At 45.7% G+C, this 16,152-nt stretch overlaps 1 protein-coding gene across 2 annotated transcripts in view; it reads right to left on the bottom strand.

Moving 5' to 3' along the window:
• The window catches only part of LKRSDH (lysine ketoglutarate reductase/saccharopine dehydrogenase), a 78,099-nt gene that overhangs the window by 21,525 nt on the left and 40,422 nt on the right, over positions 1–16,152 (bottom strand). For both annotated transcript variants that reach the window (XM_045753123.2, XM_069338740.1), the window contains 4 exons: positions 15,218–15,366; positions 13,417–13,588; positions 11,902–11,972; positions 6,141–6,268 (listed from right to left, as the gene is read on the bottom strand). In XM_045753123.2, the coding sequence (XP_045609079.1) occupies positions 6,141–6,268; positions 11,902–11,972; positions 13,417–13,588; positions 15,218–15,366 (520 nt within the window). The remainder of the gene's footprint in view (positions 1–6,140; positions 6,269–11,901; positions 11,973–13,416; positions 13,589–15,217; positions 15,367–16,152) is intronic.

Here is a 16,152-nt window from a genome sequence, read left to right as displayed (position 1 = left end):
AATATAACCCTGGTTGTGGTGTGCACCATCAACGAAACAACCTTGGTTGTGGTGCATATTGCAGGGGTTAAATACCAAATACACTTTAAAATATAATATGAAAAACCCTTATGAATAATGGGAGTGGGGACCTTTCGCAAGTCATCGGCTTCCTGTCCCCGACGAGACCATTCGGGGACAGAGATAGCAGCCTTCCAGCAAGTTCATGTAAAAAACCAGCATTGAATGTAATGAAATGCCATTTTCTGGGCGAGTCCCGGAGGTTCCCCCGGAGCTATCCAGGCTGAATGGATATGTATGCCTTTCTGGCATCAGTCAAAGCATGGAGTTCTTGCCTACTGGGGACCACAAGCCAGAACCTGGCCCCCGCTAGAGAGGCATGAGGAGCAATGGCCTATAGAGACCCCTTGAGGTTGGGAGCATTCTGTGTCTGCCATCGACCGGGACAGGCACCCAGAAAGGTAGGCCCCCCAAAACAAACCCCAATTCTGGTAAAACTATTGCGACTGAAAACCGAACAGGTGGACATAACTCCCCAAATGAAAAATAGCAAACTAGCATGACGTCATTGTGTCTCCGCGACGCTGTCTGCACAACCCCCAACTTAATAACCCTGCGGACAACCTGAGAGACCCAAGCCCGGGAACAGGGAAGAAGGGAAACCGGGTCAACCCAAAGCGCATCCAATGCCACCGAAGCCATAGTGCACAAATAACGGCGAAGAGCCGCAACCGGACACAACACGTGATGCACCCCCGACCTGACCAACCAAGCATCAACAACCCAAGGCCCCCTCCGAAATGCAGCCCTCTCATTCTTCGCCAGAAAAGAAAGAAATGGCTGCAACCGAACAAAACGACCATCAGGACCAAAGGAGCAGAAACCCCCGTGACGGAGGAGAGCATGAAGCTCCCTGACCTGACCTCCAGAGGCCAATGCCAACAGGAACAGAGCTTTAGAAAAACAATCCTGAATGGAAGGAGCACAATAAACCGAGGAGAAGAGAGAAACGAGAGCACCCGGTTCAAAGACCAGGACGGCTCAGGAGGCACATGAGCAGGCTGGAGGTGAAACAACGGCCAAGAAAGCTGGCGGAACGGGGCAGAGGCAACATCAACACTGAAAGCAAGCTGAGGCAGCTCCGCCAGCACCACACGATATGATGCGACAGTATTGGGCATAAGATGACGGTCCTGGAACATCCAAGAGAGAAAGGACAGAACAACCCTATCAGAGACTGAAGAATACCTATGAAGTGATAGGAAGAACTGGGAAGACAGCCAGGAAACTTTATACTGTCACTGAGACGAAGCACGCAGGTGGGAGACCAACTACGAAGCCACCTACCCACAACACAAGTGATGATAAACCTGAGTCAAAAACACCAGATGCAAAGACTCAAGGAGAAGACCGAACCAGCCTTATACCGGCCTGGACCGATCCACTGAAAGAGGCGGAGCCGTAGGAAGACCCTCGGATTCGGACACTGAGCAAGCAGTGCCTGAAACCAAGGCTGGGCCGGCCACCAAGGAGCCAGAAGGACAACTCTTCCCTGGTAAGTCTACAAGTGAGCCAGGACCTGGATCAAAAGCTGAACCGGGGGAAAGAGGTACAGATAGCCCCACCTCGCCCAGTCCTGCCTGAAGGCATCGACCCCGACGGCCTCACAGTTGGGAAAATGTGCCAGGTATACCAGGAGACGCCTCGACCACGCCGACAAGATGAGATCCATGTCCGGAGTCCTGAACGTCTGGCACAGCCAACCGAAGGAGTCGACGTCGACCGTCCATTCCGTGGAAAGGAGAAGGAAACGAGACAGGCCATCAACCAGGACGTTGGACACCCCAGGACGTAAACCGCCAGGAGAGCCAAACCCTGAGAACTCAGCAGACGAGTCACCCGAAGCGACCAGCGCCGAAGAGCCAAGGACCGCATCTAACCCCCTCGGTTCAGACAATGAACCACCGGGGAGCAGTCCAAATGGAGCCGGATCGTTGATCCGCGAGCAACTCGGAGACTCCAGAGTGACATCTGCACCGCCGCGAACTCCTGGACCGTGCTGTGAGCCCGACGGAAGGACGGACCCCACCACCCCTGGCCAGCCTGGTGAGCACTGGTCACAAAGCCCCAGCCAAGAGATGACGCGTCCGTGTACACATCAAGCGAGGGCTCGGGCAGGCGCCAAGGCACTGAACCCCGAAAAACCTGAAGAGGAAGCCGGTGATGCAGCAACCAACGCAAAGCCCCCGGAGGCCGAACCCAACGATTGCGAGAGAGAGGTGGAAGGGCCATCCCTGAAGGAACCAGAACAGCCGACGAAGCCACACCCGACCTGGCGGGTAGACCATCATGGCAAAGTTCAGGCTTCCGCATAAACTCTTGATCAACCGCCTCGTGACCCGGGAGCCCCTCAGGAACAGACGAAGGTGGGAACGCAGATGGAGCAGAGCCGCCGGAGGCAGAGACAAGGAAGCGGTGCAAGCATCCAAAACCAGACCCAGCCAAGACCGAACCTGAGAGGGAACTAGATGGGACTTCCTCCAGTTTACCAAGAACCTGAACTCGGCGAGCTGGAAAAGAACCAAATCCCTGGTGAGCAGACACGAGGACTGGCTGGGAGCCCAAACCAGCCAGTCGTCGAGGTAGGCCAGAACCCGAACACCTAACAAACAAAGACGGGCCACCATGACCTGATTAAGGGGTGTGAAAACAAGAGTCACCAGATTCAACCCAAAGGGAAGACAATGAAAGCGGAAACCATGACACCCCACAACAAAACCTAGCCAGTTCCTGAGCCTCAGATAAACTGGGACGTGCCAATACACGTCCTTGAGGTCCAGGGACACCATCCAAGCACCATGCTCCAACAGAAGATGGACCTGGGACAGAGTAGTCATCCTGAAGGAGGGGCAATAAACCCACGGGTTCAGACGGAACAAGTCCAGAATGAACCGGAGGTCCGCACAGTCCCGTTTTGGAACAGGAAACAGGCAGGAAACCCACCTAAGGGACAAGGTCGTTTCAACCATGCCCAAGCGAACCCACTCCAAGATGATCTGACAGAGCGCAGGAGAAGAGGCCTGCCTCGACAGCTGCAAATCCCCTGAAGGAGGAGGGGCCACCCAATGCCACCACAGGCCGCACAAAACGACCCGAAAAGCCCACGAATCGTGGGACCAGGCGCGAGCAAACAGGGCAAGCCTCCCCCCCCCCCCACCGCTCCGTCAATGGGACGAACCGCAAAAGGACCGACGCACCTTACAAGAACCTGAGTGGTGGACAGGGTGATTCCCGCACCGACCAGAAACAGACGGAACCAAAGGCTACGCCTGCCCTGAATCTGGCACCACTGGCCTACCACAACGAACGAAACCTTGAGCCCTGGCACGACCCTTCCAGGAAGGCACCCCACAAGCCCCCCAGGAGCACCAACAAGTCAGACATAGGTCGACAACTAACTGAAGCCGCCTGCAGGTACTGCACCAATGCAGACTCCGCCGACAACAAAGGGCAAAAAGGCGAAGACAACCAAAGAACCAGGGCCCAAGTGGATTCCAAGGAAGAAGTAAGCGACGCCTACCGACACGTGAAGTGAGAAGCATAGAACCGCAAAACTGTATCACGCAGGAGTGGCGCGAAGAGCTTCAACAAAGCAGACGATGCCTGCACAGCAGAGGGGATCGTCCCAGACTCAGCAGCGGCCCCAAGCTCCCTCACATCCAACTCAAGCCAATCTGAGGACAGCTCAAGAAGGGAAAAGAACCGTAGGGCCGAAGCAAGCAGACCACGAATACGCAAATCCTCCGCAACCAAGGCAACTGAAAGGGAAGGAAGCTGCACATGAAGCTGCACAACACCAACATCCCGCGGAAGGGCAGGGGCGAACAAACAAGTATTGAGGTGCTCGAAGTCGCCCCCCAGGAAAACCTGAAACACTGCCCGAGTCTCCTGCCAGCCAAGCGTGCGGGACTGACAGAATGTGTGCCAATCCTCCAACTAAAAAAGAGGAGACAGTCTTCCAACCAGGACGACTCCGGAACCTCATAACGAACCCAATAAGGATTGGACGAACCGTACATGAAGGAACACGGATCCATTACAGAAGCATAATCTGAGTCACACAGGAGGTAATCGCAATGGCTTCCCGCACCACAGAAGATAAAATATGGGAAGCCGAAAACCTCTGGAAAGACAGAACTGAGCAACCCATGGGATCATGGAACCGAACCCGGGGAGAGGTAGACACCAAATCCAATTCATACGCGGAGGGAGCGAAAGAGAACCCCTCTACTTGTAACACTAAAGCCCCACTCCGAGGGCAGAAAAACCCAGGTGGTGTCCAACTACCCCTCCCCAGCCCCGGGAACCTCCCCCTTGAGGACCTGGGGCCGAGCCGACCTCCAAACCCCATTAACCGATTCTAAAGAAAAAGCGAAAGCCGCCGAAAAAGCAGGAATGAAGGGGGGCCCACTGGCTAGACCCAGAAGCTCCGGCAGAAAGACCAGGCTCAAATGCCTCCGCCGCAACCCCAGAAGGGGACACCCCCGAGACCGCCCAAGTCTCAACACCAAAAAGACCTTGCCCCAACTCCGAAATCCTCAGATGCTTCGGAGCTGGAAGCAAGGGAGGGGGGACCGAATGAACGACAGAAGGGAAAGGACTAGGAGGGGCGGACAGAACCAGAGCCGAAGCGACTCCCACCCCCCAAGTCCAGGTCCCTATAAGCAAAACAAGGCAATCTCGAGGCATCCAAGGTCGCAACCAACCTAGCACGTTGTAGCAACCTAAATCTAGCATGCAACTCCATAGCTGCCTGCACCCACATATAATTATTAGTGGCTTGGGTGAACTGGAGAATGTACAGACAACACACGTCGCACGACTCTGGGTCAAAACAATCATCGACCCAACAGGCAGCATAGTGGAGCCAAAATCAGTGAGCATCACCCTGAGACAAGGGGGCAGAGAAACCTTCAAACTCGCAAGACGTGAAGGGGGACTCAGGGGTCACATCCATCCAACCATGTAGCCCCCATGGGGTTTCCCAGGGCCATTAGCCTTGGTTACACGCTAAGGGAAGCCCGGGCAGGGTACTGCGAACCGGCGCCCAAGTCTACCAAAGAAACTTTTAAAGCTGAACCCCCGGGACATGTCCACTCATGGGGGGCCCAAGCGGGGAGGACCACCAACACAGAATATAGATATAGAAATATATATAACCCAAGAACAGCGACAGGGGACCACAAAGGCAGACCCCCCTACTAGGCAGAAAAACACAAGAAAAGAATACCCCCGCAAGAAGACAATGTACCCAGGCGGAACAGAGCCGGCTGCTGTTATTGGTGAAAACTAGCTGTGCAATACCCTGCGCCCCTGCCAGTGATGAGAACTACCCCCTACTCAGAGACAAACAAGGGTAAGAAAAACTCCAGCTGACCCCAAGGATAGGCCAAATACTGAGCAGTAAACAGCACAGCGGAGGTAGATCCTGAAGTGACTTGTGGAAGGCGGCCCCAAGCCCCAAGGGCAGTACTTCTATGGCACCTAGGGAAGGTGACGCTAGGCACATGCAGCCCGAGTACCGTGGGCTGCAATGTACTTGGGCTGCAGAAGAGACAGCCCACACCACAAGTGACAGAACAGAAACAAAACTGGAGCCAGGGGCATAACCGCACCAGAATTCCACCAGCCAAGAACTGTAGGTTGGATCGCCGGCGGATGGGTCTGGGGCTTCTCCTTCCCCCTCCTGGGGGAGGAGGGGGTTGCACAGACAGTGGTGCAGTGACGTGATGACATTATGCTAGTTTGCTATTTCGTTTGGGGAGTTCTGTCCACCTGTTTGGCCTTTGGTCACATTAATTTTATCAGAATAGGGGTTTGTTTTGGGGCGCCTACCTTTCTGGGTGCATGTCCCGGTTGATGGCAGACACAGAATGCTCCCAACCACAGGGGTGTCTCTATAGGCCATTGGTTCTTGTGCCTCTCTAGAGGGGGCCAGGTTCTGGCTCGTGGTTCCCAGTAGGCAAGAACTCCATGCACTGACTGATGCCAGAAAGATGTACATATCCATTCAGCCTGGATAGCTCCAGGGAGGCAACAGGGCTCCCCCCAGGAAATAGCATGTACATGTGGCTACATACCCACGATGATGCCAGTGTTGGAGTTGCGTGAGAGGTACTCAACCAGCGGAGCAGACACATACCCGGCACCAAGCACCAACACCTTGTGCTCCTTGCTGGCCATGTCAACAGCAGACTTGCTCGTCGCTCTGCAGTGGGAGATGGGAAAAGGCTGTGCAGAGTGTTCATATGACAAGTCATTGAACTACAGGTTACATTATGCAGAAATACAGAAAAATTCACAAATTACACATGGATAAATGCACCATTGCATTTGGAACTGGATAGAATCATCTGCATGGGCAGATGTGATCTGTGATGAATCAAAATGCTTGCATATTTTCTCCGTGTATACTTGTGAGTTCCACTGCTTGTATGTGCACCACTACTTATCTATTTAAGGAATTTATGGAATATGTTTAAGCTGCATATACACACATACAGTGTGTGTATACTGTGTGTATACAGTGTGTGTGTATATATACAGTGTACACACACTGATATTGATGATAAAGTTACACATCGTGATGTTTCACTGGGCTATACAAATACAGTATATGTAACATTACAGTACAGTAACGACATTCCCAACAAATATGAAATCTTGTACATGACCTGTTGGGCCAACAATTATCTCTTGCCCAAGGGATGGCACCCTTTGCCCATATGACTGTATTTCCCATTCATGCAAGAGGGGGTCTGGTTGATGTTGGTGGGACCAATTAGTCCATCAGCCAAGGTCTACACATCAGATGTTTTTAGATTTACAGAGTCCCCACACGAACGAACTACATAGACCGAGGCCAACTCGTTCCATAAGAGATTTCGTTCGATCGCAGGCAACCTCTCCCCCAGGAAAACAAGTCTATGGGCCTACACAATGCATATAAAGGTTTGTGACTTACCTTACCAGGAGAGTAGTGGAGTGAAATATCTTCATAAACAACCTGGAAGCACATTTAAGTACAAATCCATCATAACCCATCTGTCTTCATGTCTATACTGTATTAAACAAATTATACTGTATCACTTGCAAGTTTACAGTTGTGAGAGATGGATCTCTAGCTATCTTAACTGTGTGTAAGATGAGTGCACATAACACTTGGAGACTGTCACCAGTGCACAGAGTGAGTGCACTAAGTTAAGTTTTGTCAATACAAAACTTAGACATGCCTTATTGGATATCCGTTGACAGCTCTGGTTAACAGGATCCCATTGGTACCATCGTGGGTAGCTCCATTCAGCAATTACAGCAAGGTGCAATAGATAGAACAGCTAGTTAACTCTAGGGATGTTAAATCCCAAATCAGAGTTGGTGGTTGTTTACTGTCTTGCAGTCGAGAGGGGCAAGACCAGCCCAACTGCAGCGTAAACATCTAGGCCCGTCCCGTGACGTCAAAACATAGTGCCATCCGGAGAGACGGCTCTGATTGGAGTAGGCCGCAGTGCCTTGAGGCTGAGTGGCCCTTTTTAAGAACAAGGAGGTAGCGAGTGATACTACCTGGAGCAGGCTGCCCCATGCCTCTCTCTCTCTTTCTCTTCATCCTGTACCCCGTCGCTTGCTCATGAAGACCTGATTTTCTATGCTGCGGCCACAGCTAAAGAAAATTCCCCTAATGCAACATTAGTCTTAAATTAATATTGTTATCCACTGAAGTCACCTAGCGTACATTGCCACAGAGATGGCGATGGAGATTTGCCATCGGTAGGTGATTCCTTTGATATTCAAATGATAAAACAAGAGAGAGAAAATAGAATGTACACACCACGTGTTCACCAACAAATGCCACGAGACTGCCAAAGTGTTCATCAGTGAATATCGATAACATCCGTTAGCCTATTGCTACGATAGTTATCTAGAAGGGATAAGCAAGTATTCCACAGTGTGCTGTTAATTTCTCTGCGTGAGATACAGTAACTGTATTTATCTCACCATTATTTATAATGGTGTATGATGCACCTGGCTTTCCATGGTTCGAATCCCTCACAGGAGAAAGTTTCTTGAGTTAATATATAAATAAATAAATATAATATAATATAATATAATATAATATAATATATATATATATATATATATATATATATATATATATATATATATATATATATATATATATATAAAGAGAATCTTAAATACTGTCAGCATGTTCCACATTGTATAAAGTGTACAACATGCTGCACATTATACAAAACAAAAAATCCTTCACAAAATGCATCACATGCAAAATAGACTACTACAAGCAACAGCCATCAGGAGATGCAAACTACAGTAAATTATAAGGTTAATGCACTACATTAGAGAAGAAAGCCAAGAGCTATAGATGAAAAAACTAGCATTAAGCAACATCAGTAGCCAGACTTAACAGCTTAGAAAGGGAGAGCAAATGTACTGGTCTCGACAACCTAGCTCACGACCGACCAAGCCAGCGGCAGTTCTCTTAAACCCATTTTCCCTAGTTACATACACGTCTTATAGCCATCATTCACAAGTAGGCTCTTAATGTGAAAGATGTGAAACTAGCCACGTGTGCCTTAACCATGGTTTAAGACACGTGTCTGGAGGAGACTCGGGATGCTGGTACAATCTCGCCATCTTGCGCCAAAGATTTTCTTATAGACGTATCACACTATTGTGATTTCATTGTGCATAATAAATTAGTACGTGTAGAAGAGTGATAATTAGTACTTGCAGAAAGATGATAATTAGTGATTGTAGGAATGTGACAACTAGTGCTAGTAGAAGACAGTATCGTAACTTATGCAAATACATTATGATCATGGAACTGTGTTTGTGCCCAAATAAAGTGCTGGTATCCAAATAAATGAGTTTGGAGGAAAATATTGTGCACACAGAAGATACAAAGAGCACAGAATCCCAAGTAGCATGTACACATGACAGACAATTCCAGTACATCTAACTAAGAGCCAGCTCATCGTCCAAACATTGCCTTCCCTTTCCATGCCTCTGCTAAGAATACTTGTGTTAAGTGCAGGTCCCTAACAGCCATGGGAGCTCTCTTGGCTGCGCACATTTACCTTCTGGAAAAGACACAAGAGAAAGCACTTTCAGTCCATGCAGGTAAGAGAGAGTGTAAAGTACATGTAAATCACAGTGGCTTACCGAGAACACGGCTGTGGATAAAAGATAATGGAGCATTTCAAAACACGCATATTTTATTTATTTATTTGTTTATTTATACCCTATATTTATACAAGAGTTGTTACATTCTTGTACAGCCACTATAGCACGCATAGCATTTCGGGCAAGTCCTTAATCCTAATTTTCACACACACACACACACACACATACACACACATCCCCAGGATGTGTAGGGATACAGAGAGAATGGAAAACACTCAAGGATTAAGAGGTAGGTAAGGTAAGGTAGGGCTCATTGTGTCAGCTAAAGTCACATTGCTAATAACTTTTGGGGTTCCATAACTACAAGTCAACTAATTTTGTATACTGTATTTATATATACAAGAGTTGTTACATTCTTGTACAGCCACTAGCACACATAGCATTTTGGGCAAGTCCTTAACTATAGTGTTTAGGTTAGTTGTGCTTACATGTCACTACCACTACCTTAAGATACAATACACTACATTCAATTCATACTAACTAATTAGAATGTTTGCCAAGATAATGTACTTGCTAAGAAATGCTATGCCTTCATTAGCCAATGAGAAGTTGACAGCTTTTGATAAGCCAATGAGAGAGAGAGATAACTTTTGATGAGCCAATGAGAGAGAAAGATAACTTTTGATCAGCCAATGAGAGAGAAAGATAACTTTTGATCAGCCAATGAGAGAGATAACTTTTGATGAGCCAATGAGAGAGAGAGATAACTTTTGATCAGCCAATGAGAGAGAGAGATAACTCTTGATCAGCCAATGAGAGAGATAACTTTTGATGAGCCAATGAGAGAGAGAGAGATAGCATTTTGCTCATCCCATAGAGAGGGAATGAGAGCAATGTATTCACCTAGTTCACATGTGATATTTTAACAATGCACAAAATAACAAAGAATAATAATATACAAACAATGTATCTCTTGTACTTGCCTTCACTTGTAGAGCACACCTGGAAGACCTCCCAAAAGACTTATACTAATGTATATACTGACATATAAGGCCTTATACTGACATATAAGGCCTTATACTGACATATAAGGCCTTATACTGACATATAAGGCCTTATACTGACATATAAGGCCTTATACTGACATATAAGGCCTTATACTGACATATAAGTACTTATACTGACATATAAGGCCTTATACTGACATATAAGGCCTTATACTGACATATAAGTACTTATACTGACATATAAGTACTTATACTGACATATAAGTACTTATACTGACATATAAGTACTTATACTGACATAAGTACTTATACTGACATATACTTATACACTTATAATGACATACAAGGTACCGGCATGTTTGACAGTGTTACCGGCATGTTTGACAGTGTTACCGCCATGTTTGACAGTGTTACTGGCATGTTTGACAGTGTTACTGGCATGTTTGACAGTGTTACCGGCATGTTTGACAGTGTTACCGGCATGTTTGACAGTGTTACCGGCATGTTTGACAGTGTTACCGGCATGTTTGACAGTGTTACCGCCATGTTTGACAGTGTTACCGGCATGTTTGACAGTGTTACTGGCATGTTTGACAGTGTTACCAGCATGTTTGACAGTGTTACCAGCATGTTTGACAGTGTTACCAGCATGTCTGACAGTGTTACCGCCATGTTTGACAGTGCTACTGGCATGTTTGACAGTGTTACTGGCATGTTTGACAGTGCTACCGGCATGTTTGACAGTGCTACCGGCATGTTTGACAGTGCTACCGGCATGTTTGACAGTGCTACTCGCATGTTTGACAGTGCTACTGGCATGTTTGACAGTGCTACTCGCATGTTTGAATGATACTGGCACCTCAGACAGACAGAGCAATCAATATACACTTGGGAATTATCAAGTATCATAATACAATATTCGATGTTAGTTGGGCTACAGCCAAAACGTCCCGCATTCAATTCTCGCTGCGGAACTCAAATGCTCGGGTAACCCTCTCATCTGACGCCTCAGTTCTCGTTGCGGAACTCAAATGCTTGGGTAACCTTCTCATCTGATGCCTCAGTTCTCGCTGCGGAACTCAAATGCTCGGGTAACCCTCTCATCTGATGCCTCAGTTCTCGCTGCGGAACTCAAATGCTCGGGTAACCCTCTCATCTGATGCCTCAGTTCTCGCTGCGGAACTCAAATGCTCGGGTAACCCTCTCATCTGATGCCTCAGTTCTCACTGCAGAACTCAAATGCTCGGGTAACCCTTTCATCTGATGCCTCAGTTCTCGCTGCGGAACTCAAATGCTCGGGTAACCCTCTCATCTGATGCCTCAGTTCTCGCTGCGGAACTCAAATGCTCGGGTAACCCTCTCATCTGCTCCCTAAGGTAAGATCAGCCACATCAGGATCATACTGCGTGTGTAGAATGTCAGCTTCACGCACACTCAAGCAGGAGTCCTTTATACCTTTAAATGGCAGATACTTTCCTGGAAAAGTGTTACATTGAAGCTTGTCGTATAAAGTTAAAAACTATGAGAACAGAGGGTTATGCTGGTAAAGAGAGTAGAGTTGCACAATACAGGCATGTCCTGGTTCACAGTACTGTGTGAAGGTGGGGAATGTGGGAGTGCAATTATTGAAATGTACACTTGCAGATGTATACATGCATATAGTAAGTACATGCATACGTAAACAGAGGTTTACCTGCTTTGGGCACGGAGATCTGCAATGTATTCAAAGTTTTCAGTCAAGCGACCACCACTAGTTATGACGGCCTACAAGAAAACTTATTATTAGCTTGAATTAACATGATGGACAATAATAGATAAATATTATTAAATATAAAAATAAGTTTCTGCCATTCACACAGTAACATGGAAGAGAATATGTCCAGGATTTTGTCAACGAGAAGTTTCTGCCATTCACACAGTAACATGGAAGAGAATATGTCCAGGATTTTGTCAACGAGAAGTTTCTGCCGTCTACACAGTAACATGGGAGAGAAGATGTGCAAGACTTTGTCAACGAGAAGTTTCTGCCGTCCACACAGTAACATGGAAGAGAATATGTCCAGGATTTTGTCAACGAGAAGTTTCTGCCGTCTACACAGTAACATGGGAGAGAAGATGTGCAAGACTTTGTCAACGAGAAGTTTCTGCCGTCCACACAGTAACATGGAAGAGAAGATATCCAGGACTTTGTCAACGAGAAGTTTCTACCGTCCACACAGTAACATGGGAGAGAAGATGTCCAGGACTTCATCAACGAGAAGTTTCTGCCGTCCACGCAGTAACATGGAAGAGAATATGTCCAGGACTTCGTCAACGAAAAGTTTCTGCCGTCCACACAGTAACATGGAAGAGAATATGTCCAGGACTTCGTCAACGAGAAGTTTCTGCCATCTACACAGTAACATGGAAGAGAATATGTCCAGGACTTCGTCAACGAGAAGTTTCTGCCATCTACACAGTAACATGGAAGAGAATATGTCCAGGACTTCGTCAACGAGAAGTTTCTGCCGTCTACACAGTAACATGGGAGAGACTTTGAGTGAGAAGACTGAAGACTGTCGGTGAGAAGTTTCTGAATTATGGTATTTGGTGTCTGTTCTCAGCAAAAGTAAATGCATGAAGCAATCATTGCAACTGAAATTCACACTGGAGAAATACCCTTGCTAGAGATACACTGTAGATTGCTAGCAAGGCCTTTGATGGTGTGTGTGTGTGTAAGATTTCTTCATTAGGTTCTTCAAACGTACTTACAGCAACTCTCGGCTCTAACATAAAAATGTACAGAACTGTTACGACCCTAAAAGGTTCACATTTTGTATAACTGAATTAGCTCAAATCCTATTCTAAAATAATGGAAAAGTAACTGACGAACCTAAGTTGTGGAATGCATAACTAAGCAGTCCTAGGTCAAATACTGTACATGTAATCTTAGGCCCTTACAGAGTACATATGTGCTATACTAGGTCTAGCATTGTTTTAAGCTTGGCTCGGGCCTTTTAATGCCCTCTACAAAACTAATAGCACAAAACATGAACAATGGGCTGTTGCAGCCCAACAAAAATGGGCTGCAACAGCCCATTTTTATACACACAATCAAATAGTTAATATACATATGATAATTTTAGGAGAATAAGTACAGTAGTAATAATGGAGCCGTCTAGTCCAGCCAAGCCCCATGCTAGAAAAAACAAGGAACAGGACGACTCACCCCATGAACCTCATGAGTGAATGATTGCTCCTCAAATGGCTTGGAGGCATCTGACTGCAAGATGTCGTACATGTGGGGAAGCAGCAGGGAGCCAAAGGAGTCCGTGGCCTCTCGTGGGAGCTGTGTGGGCATGTTGTCAATGCTGCACACCAGCACGCCTGGACCCTTGAAACTGGTGGTGGTAGTTGTAAATATTTACACACTCATATTAACTTGGACATATCAGCAGAAAGTGGGTGCATGTCTGGTTTACGAGATAATAATTCTGCATCATCATTATGTGATTACTTAATGTGAATGTATCAATGAAGGATAGTGGATGATTCATTCACAAGGGAGGTGTGCAGGAGTGAAATATAAGGGGCTCGCATAACTGGTAGGCAGTCAGGGACAGTAATATTCACGTAGTAGAGTCGGCTTCATTCTCAACTCACAACTAAATAAATAATAAATAAATGTTTATTTAGGTAAGGTACATACATACATGAAATTTTTTTACAAAGATTGGTGGACTTATAGATAGAGCTAGTACATACAATGCCTAAAGTCACTATTACTCAAAGCGTTTCGGGCAGGAAAAACTTAAATGATTAACGCTTTGAGGGCGATCCCAGGTTCGATTCCCAGCCCAGACAGATATGGATGGGTATGTTTCCTTTAACCTGATGCTTCTGTTCACCTAGCAGTAAATAGGTGCCAAGGAGTTAGGCAACTGTTGTGGGTTGTCATTTGTGTGTCGTGTCATTTCAGTACAGTAGTTTGACCTTGGGGGGACCTCATTACACAGACTTCCTGTACCTGCCACAAAATTATTATAAGCTTTTGTTGTGGACGGGCGGCCTGTGTATATACTGTATATATGTTAGGCTTATATTGAGGATAACCCAGGTCAAACATCTGACCTTCCCCAGGATGCAACCCACAACAGTTGACTAACTCACACATACTGCACCTATTTAATGCTAAGTGAACAGCGTATTAGGTGAAAAGAAACATGCCCAACCATTCCTGTCTCGTGTAGGATTTGAACCCAGGATTCTAGATTGTAAGTCAAGAACGAATTCAACTGTAGACTGGCCAGCTCAGAACATATATTTATACAGACATATCTTTGGCTTCGTCAAACTTTCTTTTGTCTTTGTGTGCACTGTTGGAGTCCTTGTGGTCTTTATACAGGTGTTGGACTGTTGGAGTCTTTGTGGTCTTTATACAGGTGTTGGACTGTTGGAGTCCTTGTGGTCTTATACAGGAGTTGGACTTAATCTTGCTGCCTTCACCAGTCTTATGCACTGTTGCACAACTCCGAAGGCACACTTCTGAACTTTTTCCTATACAATGTTTGAAAAAACACTGCTGTAATGTTTAATATTCTCTCTTTACCATTTATCTTCCAGTAGTCAACTTTAACCTGTCCCCAAGAGACATCTCCATTCTAAGCAAAGGTTACTTAACCCAAACTCTGCTAAACACTACTCTAAGAGATCATTAATCCAAATTCCAGTAACCTGAATCTTATTCTGAATGAATTTATTCCCATCATGCATGAGTAAATAGCAGCAATAAGCAGGTAAATGATGAAAATGCATAGGTAAAAGGAGGGAGTAAACATGTAAATAATGAAAATGTGATAGTAAACAGCGGGAGTAACCGCGCTGTGGTTCAAACAATTTTTAATTTGCTCATTTTTGGACGTTCGTGGTAACAAATTTGGCCTAGACGAATGTTCACTTAACTCAAATGGGGGTGAGAATCTACAGGATTCAGATTATCAATTGTTGACAGTAGTGTTGCAGCTACATACCTCTTAGTATCTTTATTCTGGTCAGCATCGTAGAGACAGAAGGGAGTGTCAATAGTTGTGCACTCTGTCATAAATTCTATGGAGCCGCCCGGATCTGCCGAGATGTCACAGATGGCCAGCATTCGGTGAGGCAGAGATGGAGACCCTCGCTGGAAAATATAATATCTATATTAATATATGTTCAAGAATATTTGAAAGACTAAAGCCCTAATAAAGCAGGTCATTACATCACCTATATTTATTAACTTTTAAAACTTGGCAAGATATTTGCTTTAGATATTTATTTATTTTTTATTTATTTATTTATGTATTTATTTATTTCTTTTTATATATATTCTAGAAGTTACATTGGGTTTATGAGAGTACATAGCATGATGTGTTTACATTCTTGTAAAGCCACTAATACGCACAGCGTTTCGGGTTGGTCCTTAATTTAACAGATAATATTAAGTAAGTAATTTCTAGCAAAAATTTATATAATGTTAACAGGTACATTATAAGAAAATTTGAGAGAGATTAGTAGGTATATTAAAGCACATTAAAGCACACTGAAAGCTTCGATTGAAAGCATTGATAGCTTGATTGATAATATGACAAAGATTAGTAGGCATATTAAAGCACACTGATAGCATATATAAGATAACAGCAATGTTTAATGGTAAAGTTGTAAGCCTTAGGTATATATATTGGGGATTGGGTAGCACACAATATGTGTTCAATATAACAACCATGATACTGTATAAGATGTTGACCAGACCACACACTAGAAGGTGAAGGGACGATGACGTTTTGGTTCGTCCTGGACCATTCACAATCGACTTGAGAATGGTCCAGGACGGACCGAAACGTCGTCGTCCCTTCACCTTCTAGTGTGTGGTCTGGTCAACATACTTTAGCCACGTTATTGTGACTCATCGCCTGCATGATATAAGATG

This window comes from Procambarus clarkii, chromosome 5 (assembly GCF_040958095.1).
Source record: "Procambarus clarkii isolate CNS0578487 chromosome 5, FALCON_Pclarkii_2.0, whole genome shotgun sequence".
NCBI lineage: Eukaryota > Metazoa > Arthropoda > Malacostraca > Decapoda > Cambaridae > Procambarus > Procambarus clarkii.
This window is presented reverse-complemented; position numbering and strand designations above follow the sequence as displayed.